The following is an 18,081-nucleotide window of genomic DNA, read 5'->3' as shown; positions in this document are numbered from 1 at the left end:
TCTTAAATAGCCGTTCGTCTTCAGCAAAGCTGGAACAACCAATGATCATCTGCTACCAAGGTAAAAAGCCAAGCTTTTGGATCAAGGGTGATGTAGGATGGATGACGTTTCCCGTATCAACAAGTGCGGTATTCGAGTCCGCCCGACGTTGTGGTAACGCAAGATTCGGATCCAGGCGGTGGGCGTTGAGAAGGCCGTCGGCCGTGTCTTCGCAACCATCCAACATCAGAACCATCACAGGAACCCCCGACCAAAGCTTCCGTAGGTTCGCATCCTTCAAAAGACCTTCGCTTGCACCTCGCAATCGCAACGACAGCTATCAGTAGCAGCGTGTCATTTTGGGTTGGGTGCGCCCCAAGCTTCTTGCGCAGCAACATAATCCCAGAGCGGGAAGTCTTCTAGAAACGCCCGGCACCTCCGCTCCGTGACCGCATGGCCAACTGCGGACGGCCGATGCGAGATTTCTCCAACTGCTCCTCCGGAAAGACGCGTACCCCGGCCTATCCGCACCTTTAGGGCTGGCAACTCTCACCATGTCAAGCACGCCATTGGGGTGTCTGGCAGTTTGGGAACAAGATGTAAAAGATTAGATGACGGAAAATCAAGGATCAATGTCCACGAGAATGCGGCCGTCTCGGACAAGCCGGCCGAAGGAAACCAGACAACAATCCCAGCCGGTAGTAAATGTCCGTGGGGTAAAGGGAGCAAACGGCTCTCTGTTTCGTTTCATGGTATGTCTCCCGAGGCAGCGGTAAGACACTGTCAAGACTGCAGCCGCATCTGCAACTAACGACGGGAACGGGTGCCTGTGTGAATGTTATGTCTTCCCGTCAGATTGCGTTTCATGACAAGATTCCCCTCCAGCAACAAGTCCGCCGGTTCCGCACGTCGCCTTACGAACCCACGAATCATCACAAACATCTTCCACGGGGGAAGCAAAAGCTGTGTGGCCTGTCGCATCATAGCTCTCTTTCGGCAACTGGTCGGCCCAAAACGTCTTCACAACGTCCGCCACGTCAAGTTTGACAGAGTTCCGAACCCACGGTCCTCTCGATAGTCGTCCACTACGGCTTAGACCACTGGGCGCCACTCTTCTACAGACGGCAGCGATCTACGCCGAACGCTTCACGAGCCACACTGTGAGCAGCATTGCCTCTCGAAACAGTGTCTTCTCTACGATCAACCTGTCGTATCAGGTAGCTGTCCGCAATGAACTGATGGCCCATTGACGAAACGCAGTTTCCCATTCTCCGTTGGCACCCGCCACCTGCTATGGGGCTCGCCCTGTCTGCTGGTAGACCTTCTACTCAGACGAAGTCGGACTCCAGTCTCGAGTTGGAGTTCGCTCTCGCTGAGGCATCCGGGGTACTGACCCGAATTGGGCCCGGCACGCGCGACGGACGACCGTAGCTAGGCATTCTCAACTTCGCGAGCTATGCACCTCGCATCGCGGGCGGCGAAACAGCCGTACCAAGCCGTCGGCATCTGACAGTAATCCGTCAAGCATGGTCCGTATCATCGGCACGGTTCATCGGAGAGCTCACAGAGGGTGTCGCATCATGGAAAGGTATTAAATATTCTCTGTTCTCTCAGATCGTATAGATATAGCCTTTGTATACAACAAGACATCAATCCTTTCAGATCTCCTTTCTAGCGATACGTTTGGTGATTTCAAGAACCCTTACATCAGATTTCGCGTTTAATCAGCCCCTCTTCAGATCAGATCCGTCAAGATGGCGCCTATTCCGGAACCCATCGCCCTCCCACCAAACTTCACCAACGAGCTATTCCAAAAGTTCATCATCCGCGCTCAAGAAATCTGCGGCGTCGACAATGTCCGCGTCATCCCCAAGGATAAGCCTCTAGAGGGCGACTCATACCTCAACCAGCCCAAGTCACACGATCACTTCCCCCTCTATGAGAAGACCAAGTTCGTCGCCTCGGCGGTCGTCATGCCCCGCCACGTCCCGGACGTCCAGGCCCTCGTCGCACTCTGCAACGAGCTCGTCATGCCCGTCTGGCCAATCTCCCTCGGCCGAAACTTCGGCTACGGCGGCGCGTCCCCACGTGTTCCCGGCTCCGTGGTCATGGACCTGGGACACCACATGAATCGTATTCTCGAGGTCAATGTCGAGGGTGCGTACGTCCTTCTCGAGCCGGGCGTCAGCTTCCGGGACCTGCATGAGCACCTTGAGAAGCACAACCTCCGCGAGCATCTCTGGATGTCTGTGCCCGTCGGCCAGGGATCCGTTCTCGGCAACGCTGTGGAGCGCGGCGTCGGCGCCACGCCGTACGGTGATCATTGGGGTATGCACTGCGGTATGGAGGTCGTTCTGCCGAACGGAAAGCTGGTGCGCACCGGTATGGGCGGCGTCCCGAACCCTAATGCGGATACAAGTCTGCGACCCGATGAGCAGCCTGGCTGCGAGACATGGCAGCTCTTCAACACAGGATACGGCCCTTACAACGATGGTCTCTTCTCTCAGAGCAACCTTGGCATCGTGACGAAGATTGGTATGTGGCTGATGCCTAACCCCGGAGGCTACCAGCCATACGAGATCACCTTTGAGAACGATTCAGATCTGCCCAAGGCGGTTGACATTATCCGTCCGTTGCGCCTGCAAATGGTGCTGCAGAACGTTCCTTTCCTTCGCCACACTCTGTTGAATGCCGCGCACTGCGGGCCGAAGTCCAAATACACAGACAAGCAAGGGCCATTATCAGAGGAGGAAGTCGACGGCATCGCAAAGAAGCTCGACATGGGTCGGTGGCAGCTCATCGGTGCGGTGTATGGACCCAAGCCTGTGCGCGACGTCCTCCTTAGTGTCATCAAGCATGAGTTCCTCTCCATCCCGGGCTCGAGATTCTTCTTGCCAGAGGACCGTGCAAGAGAGAGTCCTCTCCGCGCTCGTGAGCTTCTCATGCAGGGTATTCCTACTGTGGAGGAATTGAGGTGTCTTAAGTAAGTCCAAGTTCTCAATCTTGCTTTACATTATGTCAGTTGCTAATACTGCACCTAGCTGGCTTCCTAACGGTGGCCAACTCTTGTGGGCCCCCATCTCCAAGGTCTCTGGCGAGGACGCAAAGAAGCAGCACGATGTAGCCAAGAAGCTCATCACAGAGTTCGGGTTCGATTACCTCGGCGCCTTTGCCGTCGGCATGCGAGAGCTGCGTAAGTAATTCGTCCAACCGAACGAGTTCTCGAAATATGTCGATGCTTCAAGATGGAATGGAAGTGACTGACCCGCTCTACTTTAGACCACGTAATCGGTATCCCATACCGCCTCGACGTGCCCGACGACGTGGAGCGCATCAGAAAGCTGGCGCACAAGCTCATCAAGGAGACGACGGCGCACGGCTGGGGCCAGTTCCGCGCGCATACGGCACTCATGGACCCCGTCGCCGACGCCTTCAACTGGAACAATAACGCGCAGATGCAGCTCAACGAGGCGATCAAGAACGCGCTCGACCCCAACGGTATCATCGCGCCCGGCAAGAACGGCGTGTGGCCTGCGAGCTACGACAAGAAGAAGTGGGTGCTGGACGGCAACTGAGTGATCAATTGAGGATGTTTTGATTCCCTCAAGCTTTCATCGTTTCCCCAGCCTCCTGCCGTTGAGCCGGAGTAGCAACTCATAGTGTAATGGGGAAGTTGTGGGGATGACGATTGATCGAATGGTGACACCGAGATGATGCTGTCACTTTGCCCCGCAGAGTGTAGAAGAGGTCTGAAGATTCGGACCGGTGCCGGAACTGCGGCACCTAACTGAATAGAGTGTGGCGGAACAAATCTTGCATTGGTGTATAGCACGAAAAAGATGCCGGAGTTAGCTAGACTGAGACTAATTGAAGATGGAATTCTTGCACGCCCTGGTGCCTACGCTGCTGAACAACGTATGGACATAATGTGAACGAGTAAGATGTCATCGAAAGCTTCTCGTAGACCAAACGTTTTCGTAAAATTCGAGAGGACTTCAGGTACAAGAAGCTGTAAAGACAGGGGTCCGGAGCTTAAGATCCGGGACTTGAATCCGGACATGCAAATAACGTGGTATTCTGTTGTTGGTTGATGTTCATCACTGTCAATACCAAAAGGGTTAGCTGATATTACCCTGTAGTTCATCTAATCGATTGACTTCCCGTCTTTCCCACATTACGAACAGCGGGATCAATCTTGGCTTCGTAGCACAAAGAGCCTCACCCGCCTAATGTAAGCGTCATCGGTGCCGGCCGTACCCACTCACGGCCCGGAGTTATTTCCCCACGCGGCCCATTCTTGATGTGGTTCGTCCCACCCCGAGCTCGCCGGAGACAACTCCGTGAGGTGTTTCTGACGTTTGATTGATGGTTATGGTAGTTTCTTTTCAACTAGGAGCAAGTTCCTTGTCTATGGTAAGCTAGACAGTAGCCCTGGACACGCTTTGCGAGACGTCGCGTAGTATCATTGTGAATATAGCACCGTCAGTCAGTCCATTGATCCTCTAGCGATTACAATGGCCGATGACGGCAGCATTACACCCGACGACTCAGAGCCCGCGTGTGAGTTGCAATTGCCGCCCAAACCCCGGGGTATGGGACTGGGTGATGAGAAATTCTCCAAGTCCATGAACTCACCTCAAGGGGCGAACCCTTAGGCAAACGGCGAATCTGACTGCCGAGGTCGGAACTACGATGAATCCAGTGGTGTAATCGACGAAACGACCAGCCTAGCTGGGTTATGTCACGGTCATTCAATGATCCAAATGCCAGAAAGTGATCCAAATGTTGTATAAGAACGAGCCCACGTTCATTCCAGCAAAAGAGCGTTGTTTCTGATCAGCATCATCAACATCTCGCCGCACGAGACACTAGAAGCTTACACAATGGCACCGAGGAGCATGTTTCGACTGTTCGCCCTGGCCTGCGGCGCATACGCTGTGCCCTTTGTATCTGAACCTCAAACCACTGTCACTTCGGAGCCTACCATCACGCCGTCACAAGTCGCAGTCACCAATGTGACCTCCCACGGTCCCTACACGGGTCCCTCACCGACCACAACCGGTGCCCTCTCAACCAGCGTCCTAGCCTCCGAGGTCCCGACACTGCCTCCTCCAGACGACGCTTACGACTACCCGGCGGACGGCAAGCTCCACGGCGACCAGCCCGCGCCGTACACGCCTTCGGGCGGCATCGGCACTAACGGCTCAGCCCCAGTCTACCGCGTCCAGAGCGACTTTGACTACCAATCTCTTGCACTGGCGCTCTACCAAGAGTACATCGAGCTGGACCTCTTCCATTGGGGCCTTGCTACCTTCTCCGATGAAGAGTTCGAAGAGCTGGGTCTGAATGCTGAGGACCGTTATCTTCTACAATTCATGGCGGAGCAGGAAATCGGCCATGCCACCGTCATCACAAATATGCTCGGCGCCCAGGCGCCCAAGCAATGCACGTACAACTATCCCGTCACCACCCTCCGCGAGTATATCGACTTCAACCAGAAGCTCACCCGCTGGGGCGAGTCCGGCGTCTACGGGTTCCTGCCGCACCTCAACTCCGGTCCGGCAGCCCAGCTGCTGTTGCAGAGCATCACGACCGAGGCGCGGCAACAGATGATCTTCCGCCAGTTCGAGGGCTTGTTTCCCATGCCTGAGTGGCACATCCCCGGTATCCCGCAGAGCTGGGCCTGGACGCTCCTGGCGCCGTACATCTCCAGCTGTCCGGCAGACCAGACTCGCCTCATCTGGCAGAACTTCCCTGCCCTTCACATTCTGAATCAGCCCAACCCATATCGCATCAATGGGTCCAACGTCTGGAACGAGACCACCGGTGGCTGGGCGAACACCGCTGCGACGACAAACATTACTGACGCAGAGTCTTGCGTCAACGCTACGGATCCTCTTCAGGATTGCAACGCTGCCATAACCCAGAACCGCACCATGCCCCTGTCGTACCCTGGTCGCCAGGTCTTCTTCGAATGGGAAGCTCCCGGCCAGGCAGTCGGTCCCAATAACAGCTACATCACCGCGACCAATGTCATGGAGCCAAAGTTCGCAGCCTGGGTGTCTCAATTGAATGTCACCTTCTCGCCTCTTCTGAATGTCAGCCTAGAGTCTCGTACTGCGTATACTATTCAGCCCAACGTTTCGACATGGGAGCATGATCCCGCTATCAACTCGACCATGTTTGTTGCTCTTACGGATACTGATACATACGTCACGGCTCACAACTTGACCATGATCAACCCGCATGTTGCTGCGCTTGCTGTGTACCAGGCTGGTTAAGGCTGTCATGAAAGTAACCATATCGAGAGAGATTCGCCTCGAAAGATGGGTCTGCCGGATCGATACCTTTTTGTACTTAGGTTCATAGTCTTCCAACAACAACAATAATTATAAGCGATCCCTTTAAAATCAAGCTCTTGCGCGTGAAAACCATTTCGTCTAAACGCATGTATTCAATTTTCAATGATCGGCAAAACAGAAGGACGATGCTGATTGGCATTCAATTGCTCGCCTAATTTCATAATAGTTTCGTGACGCGTCGTATATATCTCGTCGAATCCAAATTCGCCAGTGAATGCGTTTGCATAGCAAATAGTGCTTCACGTATAGACACCAATTCAAACCTTCATCGCCTTTTCTCTACCGGATGCAAGTCTACTCGTATAGAATCATGTCGGGGAGGGGCCTGTTTAAAGCTCGTTGTGCTCCTGGCCGTCGGCGTCAGAGTCGGCAACAATGGTCTTGACGACGTCAGCCGCCTCAGCGACCTTGCTGGCGACCTTCTCGGCAATGCCCTCGGTAGCGGACTCAACAGCTTCGCTGGCAGCCGAGGAGGCCTTGACGATGATCTTCTCAGGCTTGGGGACACCATCAATGCCGACGAGCTCGGTCTCGAAGACTGATTGCGACACCAATTAGCGGGATTTCCACACAGCAGGTGGGATATTTCATACCAAGAGTCGAGCCGCCGGGAATGGGGCCCATGCCGCGGGGTCCGTATCCAAGTTCAGGAGGGATGGTCAGGGTTCTGCGAGGCGTCAGTCACGAATAGCATTTGGTCATTGAGTGTCCCAATGCTTACCGCCTCTCGCCAATGCACATGTCCAAAAGTCCTTGCTCCCATCTGTACCATTGTTAGCCTCTGTTGCGTCTCCCAATGTCTCTCGTCGAACCGATCGGTTGTGGAGGAACTAACCCCTTGATGACCTGGCCGCTGCCAATCTTGAAGCTGAAGGGGGTTCCACGGTCGTAGCCTTGAATATTGATACGTCAGCCTTGCTTCAAAAAAAACTCTTCTTAGGGCCACGGTGACTTACTGGCATCGAATTGCTTGCCGTCGGCCTGCAGAGTACCGCGGTAGTGCATGGTGAGCTTGTCGCCATTCTTGGTCTTGCGGTCGCACTCAACCTCCTGAGTAACGTCGATCTTGAGGTCGTCGGCGGCAGCAACGAAGCTGACAGCGCTGGAGGCCAGGAGGCCAAGAGAGAGGAGAAGACCTTGCATTATGTCTGTTTTGAGAAGGACGAGGCGGAAATTCGGCGATGAGGGTGATGGTAAAGTCGTGTAGGTTAGCGGTCAATTGGTCGGATTGGAGGGGAAACAACACAGCTGGCTGGCAACAAGGAAGACAGCTGCAGGGAGGGGCCACCAGACTGCCACACACTGGCCAAAGGTGGGTTGAAGACACGCCGCCTTAACTTCTCTATCCTCCGATTGGCCAATCTCGCCGAGCTCCTTATGGGTGGACCCCTTTTCAGATATTCCGGGGCGAACGGTACGTACCTAGAAAGCAATCTTATCGATACAGAAGCTCAGGTCAGCTGGCTTATTACTGAGATCCACCCCCACGAAGCTCTCCTCCACGATCCACCAAGTCTCAAAGCCCCAAAGCTTCCCCAGCTGACATCCTCTGTGACGTCAAGCCACCGAAAGGCGACGCTCTCTTCCCAGCAATCAAGCTCCCTCGTTCCAAGCCGTCACATCCTTCCCTTGTCTGGTGGTGATGATGTCGGCTATGGTGGATACCTCATGCAGCACGTGAGAGGGCGTCGATAGCCTCGGATGACCCACGTCGAAGACACCAAATCCGCGTCACTTGATTGTCCCGTGGATCAATTACCACGCCTACCGCCTCGTCTGCCTGGGCCTCGGATCCTCCGCCTCGGTGTGGAATCTCCTTTTTCTCATGGGACTCGGCCTCCGTGGCCGGCAACAATAGGGCGACGAGTGCTGGACGTATCTTCGCCATCGTGGCCAAGGCAGTATTCAAGCCCCTCAACGACCTAGACCCCGAATACGAGGTATTGAGGTATGGCGATCACGAAGTCTCTTCCAATTAGCTGGATAGACGGACAACCACCATGGAATTGGAGGGAAAGCTAGAGATAAAGGTTTCGGGATGGAAAGACAAAGCAGGACTTAGAATTTCAACGCCGTGTATGTTGATATCGTAGAGACCGCCAAAGCCATGCTTAACACCGCTGATGGCTGTTGTAGGCGAGGCAGTCTTCGGGCCTAAGTCGTTCGCTGGGATCCAAACGGGAGGTTCTCCAAGAATTGAGCCGGCGATGAAGCGAGCGCTGTGCTGGACCGAGGCGAAGAGTTGAGCTATCCCTCGAACCGTTGATGGTGCAACCGCATTGAGATCTATGAAGTACAAGGGGTATATCGGTCGCGAACCACAAGTGGCAAGGTCGTGTAAGGCGTCCACGACCCGCTGCGCCGTTTCCATCGCATCTCTTGGGGGCACAACGGAGAGAACCACCGATGCTCTCTCCACTAGTTCCATGTCAGAGGATACGATGTCCACGTCTGCGTCCTCGGCTCGCCGAATAGTAGCTAGACTATTGCACGAAGCAAAATGAGTCAGACCTGACTGATTTCTACTGCAAACAAGGCGTCTGTCTCACAGACCTTCTGTTCTGGCCACTCGTGCCAACTCGAAATCCATGGGCTTTGAGAAGCTTCGCGATACCCACCCCATATTCCAAATAGAGATTATGCCCACGTCAGGTTCCTGCTGTTTCGTCGAATCCATGATGGTGTGATATGAGTTCTCCAAGGTAATGAACTCTAGCCACCGCCAAATTGTTTACCGCCTGATACTTAAATGTCTTGGTTCTCTTGCATGCCTTACTAATAGAAGTCTGCACCACGCCATCTCTCAACAATAAATGGCAAAGATCTTATGCGACTGCGGGCTCTTTCGTTGTCGGTTCAGGTAAAGATTGGCTGAAAGTATACCCACGCCCTACTGACGCCCTAGTAGTGCCGCTGTTGCCGTCGGAATCAATTCATTACTAGATAGGACTTATACGCCTTGCGTTACGACTATCCCTTTGCATCAACTTAAACATAACCTTGGAGTGGCAATTAAGGCCATGGTCCAACACTGAGAGCTTACCTCAAGCAAGAATACCACCAAGCGACATTTGTGTGGTAAGTCACTCACCCACTACCTATTATATGAATGATACCCTGAGACATTACAGCCTATATAAGAGGCCTGGAAAAGGGGATATCTACCACAAAGTTCTCATTACTTTAGCTGGACGAATCCAGAAAGACTGATGTTGAGGTATGTGGCTGGCACGTGGCTAGGCCCCCGGTGTGGCGCGATTGCCAGTTGGGCTGTGGCTAAGGTCCAAGCACATACATAGTAGGTATCAAGTTCGCTGATGCCTGGCTCAGGCGCTTTTTCCATTTCCCTTCACGTCAATCCGTCAGACTCCAATCACCACGAATACGCAAGTGACGACTAGCTATGCTGCGCCCACATCAAGATGTCATCCGTCTCGTGCTGCGTACCTGTCAGACTGGCAGCTTTCAACTGGTTAATTAGAATCCACTGCTGCAAATGGGGGGCACACCCCGGACTCACGGTCACTCCGCGCAAAAGGGTACCTTACCTATCCGACTCATCAATCGATACCATATGAGAGACGACGAAAGACGCGCTAAGAAGAGCGAGCTGCGCGGCAGGCTGTCGCTTCGCATGATGTCTCTTTTTGCACATTTGAAGGCTGTCGACGCTGGGTAGCGGCAGCATCAATTGTGTTGTTGCTCCGTCGTCCCCTCTCTGCCAGTCTGACACGACACAGCAGAGAAACATCGGACTGACTTGGAGCCCGGCCTCCAGTGGGCGATCAAATCATGCAGCTCGCCCTATTGCCCTGCACACTCCAGGCATGAACACCTCCACTCGGCAGAGTGATCACCGCTGCTGCATTGCTGCAGACTCCCGCGATCTTCTTCTAGCACTTGTTCTGCAGGCAATTTAGCTACTGTAGCCAGATCGTTACTACTTGCATATCTGGCGCCTTCTGGAGGCCACGATTGACCCGATCGAATGGATGCGATGGAGGCCCGTTGGGTCGCAGTCCGCAGAGCAGGGGATCCCCCTTGTCCACTACCAAAGACATCAGGCTTGATCCGAACTCTCTGGCCCCTTGGAGGCCCGACTCGACCGGCTTCCAGAAACACAGGCATTTCTTGTCTCCGGCGGATGGTCCCGGCTGAGTGGAAATCAGGGTGACCAGAAAAAGAAAGCAAAATTACAATGGCCACCCGAGGACCATCGGGCCATGAGTTGGGCAGCGACAGTCCTCGGTGAGCCAGGGGCTATGCTGGTACTGATACTTGTCTGTCTCGAGACTCGAGCAACAAGAGCACAGAAAATCTTTTCATCCTGTGTGCCACTCCAGATTTGGCTGACACAGCTGGGGAAGGCCTCCCAATCTGGTACACACTGGCGCACGGCGGCGAAGCGCTTATGGGGGCCAACCAAGGCTTGCACTCTTGTGAGTCCTTGGAGATGGACGACGACATCCATGTTTCTGCGTTTTTTCCACATCCGCCGCACATTCACAAGGCTTTGGACCCCAAAGCTGAGCAACCACAAGACCGCGAAAGACGGTCCTTACGCGTCGCCGCTTGGTCATCGACGTCAGGCTGGCGCGGATTATGGCATCACGGATCAGTCGCTGAGTATTAACGTCTCGAACCTGCGAATGAATGATGACAAACTGTATCAATGATACGTACGGCGGCTAAGATTGGACGCAGGCGAAAGCGGGCAATACTAAACCGTCCAGCAGGGCGAGACACCAGCGGCAGTCCGTCAATCATCGCCCTGACGAATCCGCCCTACCTGCGTCGTCGTCCGACCATCCCTCGTCCAATCAACCGTGATGTTTCGCCACCGAGGCATCAAGGGAGACTTCTTGGGATGCACTGCTTCTCCTGATGCTGCAAGTCCTGCTGCTCCCAATCCTGGCCCAAAAGGACTTTGGCGTTGTCTGGTGGGTAGTCTGGGTGTCTGGCAGGCCGTAGGACCTCTCCATTAGACGCATACGCGCACCGTTCCAAGGTTCTGTCGTCCACACCCAAAAGATGCGAAAGACCCGCCAACCACACCCTTTCTGGTTTCCACAGCATCTGCAACACCACAACAGCCCTCTTCCCTGCTTTCCAAGGCAATCCATGGACTTTATTACTTCGGACTAAATTACTCTAGCGTTTCCCGTGCCTAACGTCCCTGCATTCTGAAGGGCCCTGAAATGACAAAGCTGCCCAATGATTTCCTCGTCGCCCTGGGACACAGAACACACACACACCACAGACTCTCAAGTCTAAACGCACACACCTGGGCCCTTCTTACACCTCTGTCAGCCCCAAAGCATCCCAGGGCTATCCCCACACTGCCTCACACCTCATACCTCGTCTCTGCTTTCCAAGCAACGTTCCAAGGTCCAAGGTCGGGCTGAGGTTGAGTCACTCACTCGCCTTTTGCTTCGCCTACACACCACCCAGCTGGCAGCGAGACTTTCCGCAAGGCATTTCTTCTACTTGGCCCGGTCCAGGTCCAGGTACCTCTCGTCTGGCCAGGCAAGCCAACCTTTTTGCGGGCCTACTTTTTTCTCTTTTTCCTTCTCTCTGCCGTACACCCTGGGACCAAGCAAGCCCTGCCTATGGCAAGTGCTGATGGCACACGCGTTCGAGTACTTACAAGTGTAGGTACGTACAAAGATGATGGAGGCATCCCAGGTCTGGTGTGTGTGTGTCTGCAAACACCTCCCTCATCTATATATCCCATCATGCCCTCTGCTTCTCTTCCTGGTCTCGATCATCTTCTTTACCAAACACTTAAGTCAAACATCAGCCAACAAGATCTCATCAAGTTCTCTTAAACTCAAATCTCTTTCATAAACACATCACCTTTGGAGACCAACCTCCATCTACCCACACAACCCAACACACAACTCGAAACTCGGCTCGAGTAACACAAAACACAACATGTCGTCCAGATACAGCACCTCCAAGCCGGTCGTCCACCAGGCCCCGGCCTCCATCAGCAGCGCCTACTCGGCGTCGACAGGCTCCTACGCCTCATCAAGAGGCTCCTCAACCCCTCGCTCCATCTCTCCCGGCGACGAGGGCTACCTCCGCGTCTACGGCGCGGATCAGCACCTGGCTGGCATCAAGCAAGGTAGCGGCGTCACTGTCATTAATCGCAAGCAATCCGGCTACGACGCCCACGCTCCATCACCACACTACGGCGGCGGATACTCGCGCCAATAAAGCAAGCGATGCCGATGCGACTTGCACTCTTCAGCGACTAGACGACCACGACTTCACTTTGTAAATGCATAAACCGGCGTTATTTGGGAATTTTCGGGCATAAGCAACTGGGCGGCTTTCGTACTCCTGTAAAGCATATTGTAACACAGTGATTGGCCCGCGGAACAACAGCATTGGGGTTTTATGGGATACATGGATGATAATGGGGACCATGGGAATGTGGTATAGTGGGAACCCCTCCCAAGGATGGGAGTTGATAACCTATGTGCCTGTATGTTGTACTCGACGGATGGGATGGGAGCCACTGTCATGTCTAGATTAGATGGTTTTTTTGTTTTACGGTATATTAACTACTGGATCTGCGACACTTCTGTGCTCGCCTGTAGATCGGTGGTATCCTGCAATTCTTCAACAAGGTTTTGTTTCTTTGCACATTAGCGCGAGTCTACCGATGACCTGGAGTGACATGCACGTCTCCTTTTTCCCTTCTTCCTTCTCCCCAACCATACGCTCGGTGTGCCTGCCTTGTTGTCCCAATGAGGAACGTGGTTTTGGTGTCTGTAACCCACCAGTGCGCCCGCCTCATTGTCTCTGAACCCAAAAAAGTTGAAAACGACGAGGGGTGGGAAATCCGAAAAGTGTGGGAAAATGCAAAAAGTTTCCACCGGCGGCCGGCCCAGTACCACCCCCCGGAGGAAAAGCAAACGTTGACTTGCAGGAAAGGGGCCCAGACTGATGGGCAATCAAGGCAAGGCAAGCAAAAAGTCGCTGCACTCACTCCCCTGTTGAGTATCCAGGCTTACTTCCACGCTCCCCTGAAAGAAGTCCAAAGTCCCTGATTGTGGTCCCAGGCCAGCGCTGCTGCAACTGCAAGGGGCGGGAGGGCGGCAGGACGGCAGTGAGCCTGTGCAGAAATGCGACAATGGGCCCATGGAGAAAAAGTTGGAGAAGGGGGCAACGGGGGAAAGGTCCGGTACCATAGTCAGCACAGCTTGGTTCAGTCCAGACTATACTCCGTACACTTCAGACCAGGCCGGGCTGATTGGCTGTGGAGGCAGTGAGGCAGTGAAAGTCGAGACTATGATGGCTTGCGTTGTTTGTGTCTCTTCCCTGAGCCCCATCTATTCTTCGTCACGAATACTTTGTCTCGTGGTATGACTTGCATGTGTATTCGGTGACTCGCAGGCTGAGGTGTCATGACGGTGAGGGTCACCCACGCGGATATCCAAGGCGCGGAAACGGTCTATATTCTATGAAATGCACCTCAATGCTCTCACGAGTAGCAAAGAGGAGATTGCCCAGAAGTGCAAGGTGGCTAAATTACTAAACCTGAGCTGCAAATCTATCAGGCTGTCGAATCCCACAAGCGTCCTCTTCATTTTCCCTATATTTGCCTTTCTACTTCTCGGCTTGAAGCTGCTAATATTTCACATGTTAATTGGGTAGGTACTCCGTACTCCGTACCTTGTAGGGAATGCTCGGGGAGGTCTCCAGTGCGGCTGCACTACCTTCTAAGAATAGAACCCCCTAAAAGAGACCCTTGGATTGACCATCCTCGTGTCCACCGACGAGAGCAGGCTTTAATCACGACAAGGCTGGGAGAAACAAGTTCATGATGCGTTATGCATGTCATTGAAGACTCCGTTTCTGATGGCAATCCAATATGTTTCTGTCTCTGTTTCTTTCTTTTTGTTTATTTTCGGAAGCTACAGTTCCAGTCTGACTTGTTATCCACCAAGATGCCCTGAGGAGCAGACAACTAAACTTGTTTTTGGCTCTTTTTCTGTTGTTCAATTCGTAATCTCGTTCATGGAAGAGTGCAGTTCCTCCATATCATAACCGTGGTACCGATACCAATAATCCTACATCGTGTTTCCACACTTTCCGAATGTGCATCATCCTCCACCGTGTTCACCTCATAGTCGTAGTAGCGCGAATGAATGACGAGACAGGGACTCAGTTCCCGTCGAGAAGTACATCCCGAAAAACTCACGCGCCGCCCTCGCGCTTGGCGTACTCATCCTCAATGGCCTCGGCGTACTTGTCGTCGGCGCTCCGGGGGTCTTCCTTCAATACGCCCTCCTTGATCAATTCCTCGGGAGCGGGGCGATGGGAAATCTTGTCGTTGAGGGAGTCTGCCCGCATGTGCTTCTCGAGCTCCTTCTGGTGGGCGATCAAGCTAGGCGCGGCATTGGAGGCGGGCAAGATGTTCTCTGTAGGAAGGTCAGTCAGTATTTTCCCCATTGAATCAGTGCAAATCTGGGACGAGACGGCGGAGACTCCCCGGCCATGCGCAGCAGGTGTATTGAGGGTGGGGTTTTTCTTCCGGACAATTCGAGGTGATCCCGGTTTTGATGATCGGCGGGTGAGGCGGACGGTGGGGCGCTACGGACGGGAAGATGTGAGGGGGCAGCATTGAAATAGCGGAACGAAAACAGGAAATCGCGACAAGACACAGGGCAGATTCCATTGGAAGGCGGCGTTGGTTCTGATTGCAGAATCAAATGCACATTGAGGCAGGGATTGAATCATGGGAGGATAGAGATTGTAGGAAGGGATTCACGTACTCTCGACCAATTCGGCGCGATCGGGACGGTGTTGGAGGTGGGCCTCAAGCGAGTTCTTCCGCTCGCCGGCTGGGTGGGTGATGGGGGTCTCGTCGACGACGGACTGGGGGGTCTTGGTGTTCTCGTCAGACATGATTGATTTGTTGGTGGTGTTGATAGTCAACGGGGGATCTGATGGATCGATCTCGTATCTGTCGTCGAACGGGGCGAGCTATGGTCGGATTCCGGCGAAGCTGGGGTTTACGGACTCGTGTCGCCTTGTTTTCTGGGGCAGGGTAAGGAAGGAGACAGGATTTGCAATTGTTCCGCCTTGAAATTGGTTTGATAACTGGTAAGAGTTGCAGTGAGGTTGTGGTTTTCGCGATGGAGAACGTGGATAGAGGAGTTTGGACGCGGGAGGGCGGGGTGTGGGTGGTGGTGTGTTATGTAGTCTCTCCGATCGTCTGCAGTCCGTCTGCGTCTTCACACCTTGAACTTGGAAGAGGGGTTGAACTGGAACAGCAAGGCACGTTCACGTCTGGAATAAGGTGGTCGGATGGATGAGCGCATTGGTTGTGGTTGGGGTTGGGGTTGGGTTGGATTGGTATGGCAATGACAAGAGGCACATGGGACGGGTTGCCTTGGTCTTGTCTACCTATCCGTAATTACCTTGGAGCCAGATGGCAGGAGACAACCGCCCTTGTGGCCTGTTGCTCTTGCCTTCTGGTGAGGTGAGGTGTGACGGAGCTGAGCTGGGGGGGGGGGAGGGGGCAGGAGCGAAGAGGGGTACCCCGCCGCGCCCGCCTGTAGCTCGCCCCTCCTGGCTCTTTCCTGAGGCTACAGACCCGCATTTCCCGGGCCATTGCATCACAGGACGCCTTATGTAAGGCGGTACGTATCCTTGGTCAACTCCACTTGTGCCTGAGGATGGGAGCTTTGACATGTCACTGGTTGCTCCTCTGAAGCTCTCTCCTCTATCCTCTGTCTTCATTCGCATCTGATGTTACATTCAGTCTGAAGCTTCGAGCTGTAAGCTCCGTCGCCCCGGAGATTCGGAGACAGCTCATGATTGTTTGCTTTGGTGGCTCTCAAAACAATGGCATTCAACACCAGGTGCATTCTTCACGACTATCGAAGATGAGACAGCTGCCACTGCACTCGGCCCGCGAGCCCCTGCTGACTTTAGGAGCTGATGACGTCTAGCGCACGGGAATCCATTCCCACCCCAGTCAGAGCACATTTGCGAATTCTCGACTAGGCCCCTGGACGGAACAGCAGCCTCGGTGATGAGATCATAAGGCCAGACTCGCCCCTTCTCGTCTTACCTCGCTCGTGGGCTCTGTGTGGATGTCTTGCAATCAGGTCCCAGAGCACTCCGTACGGAGTACGAAGTAGGTGCTATCCCAATGAGGTGCTGCGCCACCAGCCCAGTGAGTCTGAGCCACCGTTCTGCTCCGTAGAGCACTTGTACCTCCCTCCGGACCCCTCCTTGAGAGATCGAAGGGCTGGTGGGGTGTGTCCTACACGTGTGCCACAGTGGGAGGCAGGCTGGCGAACAAGACGAGTGCCTTTGCTGGAACTACCAGAGGCAACAACTTTCGATGGTTATCGAAATTCCCATAGCTACTAACAGTCCAGACCTTCCGATTCTAAGAATAAGTCAATTTGGAATGCACTTGAAGCCTCCAGTTAACAAAAAGAATATCTAGCAAGAGCATGGACTCGAGGGTTGCCGGAAGCGAGCCGCGCTGGACTGTTGGCGTATGCGATGTACTTCCTAGCGACGCATATATACGAATCCAATCCGCGCCCATAACCTTAAACCACGAGTAGCCGTCCGAATATGCAGCCTGTCTTGGCCTGACAGTCTGCAGCGTCCTCAATCTAGCATTGCCTGCACCTCTGGTTTCACTTAGTTGTTCACGCCTCGCGCGTTCTCTTCTTTCCTCAACTCGGGAAACATCTCTAGAAATGAAGAGGTTCCTACTTTCGCCGCACACTTTCAGCATTGGTACAATTTAATTCTCCTCGACATCATGAGGCTCCTCAATGTCTTCACAAGGCAGCTTCGGGGGTTCCACGGCGACAATATTCCTGCGTACGCAATCCTTTCGCACACATGGGAGGAGGAGGAAGTGACCTACGAAGATCTGGAATCCGAGGCCTACTCATCCAAGAAAGATTTTATCAAGATTCGGGCTTGTTGTGACCAGGCATCCAACGATGGATACGACTGTGTGTGGGTTGACACATGCTGCATCGACAAGACCTCAAGTGCAGAGCTGTCTGAGGCCATAAACCCCATGTTCCACTGGTATAGTAACGCCGTTACTTGCTACGTCTTCCTAAGCGATTTGCCGGCCCAAGCTCCGTGCGACCTGGATTCTCAATCATTCCTCAACTGCAAATGGTTCACTAGGGGTTGGACGTTGCAAGAACTTCTCGCCCCAGTTATCGTTGAGTTCTACAATCAAGGATGGAACGAGATCGGGACCAAATTATCGTTGGGACACTTGATACATGTCAAGATGGGCACACGGCGCAATATCTTGGCTGGTCGACTCTCGCTATTTTCTGCGAGTGTTGTCGAACGTATGTTCTGGGCTTAAGTAGGGAAACTACCAGAGTGGAATATATTGCATACAGCCTTCTGGGCATTTTTGACATCAACATGCCTCTTCTTTACGGAGAGGGTACCCGGGCCTTCTCGCGTCTCCAACAAGAAATTCTTCGGAAATCCGAGGATTTGAGCAAACTGCTATGGAGGTCAACCTCTGAAGAGGTTGCGCTTATTGCGCACGCAGTCACCGGTTGCGTTTCGAAACTTGGAATTTCAGATGGAGGGAGCGCAAGCTATCGTAGAGATAGAGCAGGTTTGGGAAATTATCAGACCGCTTGACCTTGAGAATCCGCTACTAACATTTTCCGATCGATCAGCTGGTTATCACGCAGCCGCAAAAAGTATACATCCACCC

General features: G+C 53.6%; 8 protein-coding genes across 8 annotated transcripts; 5 read left to right on the top strand and 3 right to left on the bottom strand.

Moving 5' to 3' along the window:
- Window positions 1-1,733: 1,733 nt before the first annotated feature.
- BDP55DRAFT_608782 (uncharacterized protein) lies at window positions 1,734-3,920 on the top strand (the record flags this gene model as incomplete). Its single annotated transcript, XM_060571148.1, has 3 exons — window positions 1,734-2,962; window positions 3,021-3,172; window positions 3,259-3,920. 3 exons carry the CDS (start codon window positions 1,734-1,736, stop codon window positions 3,552-3,554), a joined length of 1,677 nt encoding a protein of 558 aa, XP_060430513.1. The 3' UTR covers window positions 3,555-3,920.
- A 957-nt stretch (window positions 3,921-4,877) lies between these two features.
- BDP55DRAFT_550531 (ferritin-like domain-containing protein) lies at window positions 4,878-6,260 on the top strand (the record flags this gene model as incomplete). Its single annotated transcript, XM_060569034.1, has 1 exon — window positions 4,878-6,260. One exon carries the CDS (start codon window positions 4,878-4,880, stop codon window positions 6,258-6,260), a length of 1,383 nt encoding a protein of 460 aa, XP_060430512.1.
- Window positions 6,261-6,465: 205 nt separating this feature from the next.
- Window positions 6,466-7,601, bottom strand: BDP55DRAFT_105220 (FKBP-type peptidyl-prolyl cis-trans isomerase). The gene is made up of 5 exons (XM_060565338.1): window positions 7,298-7,601; window positions 7,177-7,234; window positions 7,063-7,104; window positions 6,935-7,008; window positions 6,466-6,879 (listed from the first exon to the last, which is right to left on the bottom strand). Exons 1-5 carry the CDS (start codon window positions 7,482-7,484, stop codon window positions 6,671-6,673), a joined length of 570 nt encoding a protein of 189 aa, XP_060430511.1. The 5' UTR covers window positions 7,485-7,601; the 3' UTR covers window positions 6,466-6,670.
- A 715-nt stretch (window positions 7,602-8,316) lies between these two features.
- On the bottom strand, window positions 8,317-9,018 carry BDP55DRAFT_631138 (uncharacterized protein; the record flags this gene model as incomplete). The annotated part of the gene is made up of 2 exons (XM_060572250.1): window positions 8,317-8,819; window positions 8,895-9,018. The coding sequence occupies 2 exons, from the start codon at window positions 9,016-9,018 to the stop codon at window positions 8,317-8,319; spliced, it is 627 nt and encodes a 208-aa protein (XP_060430510.1).
- A 3,058-nt stretch (window positions 9,019-12,076) lies between these two features.
- Window positions 12,077-12,560, top strand: BDP55DRAFT_727830 (uncharacterized protein; the record flags this gene model as incomplete). The annotated part of the gene is made up of 2 exons (XM_060579355.1): window positions 12,077-12,159; window positions 12,287-12,560. 2 exons carry the CDS (start codon window positions 12,077-12,079, stop codon window positions 12,558-12,560), a joined length of 357 nt encoding a protein of 118 aa, XP_060430509.1.
- A 424-nt stretch (window positions 12,561-12,984) lies between these two features.
- On the top strand, window positions 12,985-13,593 carry BDP55DRAFT_105380 (uncharacterized protein). The gene is made up of 2 exons (XM_060565339.1): window positions 12,985-13,313; window positions 13,412-13,593. Exons 1-2 carry the CDS (start codon window positions 13,097-13,099, stop codon window positions 13,540-13,542), a joined length of 348 nt encoding a protein of 115 aa, XP_060430508.1. The 5' UTR covers window positions 12,985-13,096; the 3' UTR covers window positions 13,543-13,593.
- Window positions 13,594-14,549: 956 nt separating this feature from the next.
- On the bottom strand, window positions 14,550-15,260 carry BDP55DRAFT_727829 (uncharacterized protein; the record flags this gene model as incomplete). The annotated part of the gene is made up of 2 exons (XM_060579354.1): window positions 14,550-14,773; window positions 15,128-15,260. The coding sequence occupies 2 exons, from the start codon at window positions 15,258-15,260 to the stop codon at window positions 14,550-14,552; spliced, it is 357 nt and encodes a 118-aa protein (XP_060430507.1).
- A 1,466-nt stretch (window positions 15,261-16,726) lies between these two features.
- BDP55DRAFT_105197 (heterokaryon incompatibility protein-domain-containing protein) lies at window positions 16,727-18,068 on the top strand. Its single transcript, XM_060565337.1, has 2 exons — window positions 16,727-17,979; window positions 18,044-18,068. Exon 1 carries the CDS (start codon window positions 17,143-17,145, stop codon window positions 17,713-17,715), a length of 573 nt encoding a protein of 190 aa, XP_060430506.1. The 5' UTR covers window positions 16,727-17,142; the 3' UTR covers window positions 17,716-17,979; window positions 18,044-18,068.
- Window positions 18,069-18,081: the final 13 nt, after the last annotated feature.

The sequence above is a fragment of the Colletotrichum godetiae genome, assembly GCF_030913485.1.
Source record: "Colletotrichum godetiae strain CBS 193.32 chromosome Unknown BDP55scaffold_17, whole genome shotgun sequence".
Classification (NCBI taxonomy): Eukaryota; Fungi; Ascomycota; class Sordariomycetes; order Glomerellales; family Glomerellaceae; genus Colletotrichum; species Colletotrichum godetiae.
The sequence above is the reverse complement of the archived record's forward strand: the minus strand, read 5'-3'. Positions and strand labels throughout refer to the sequence as shown.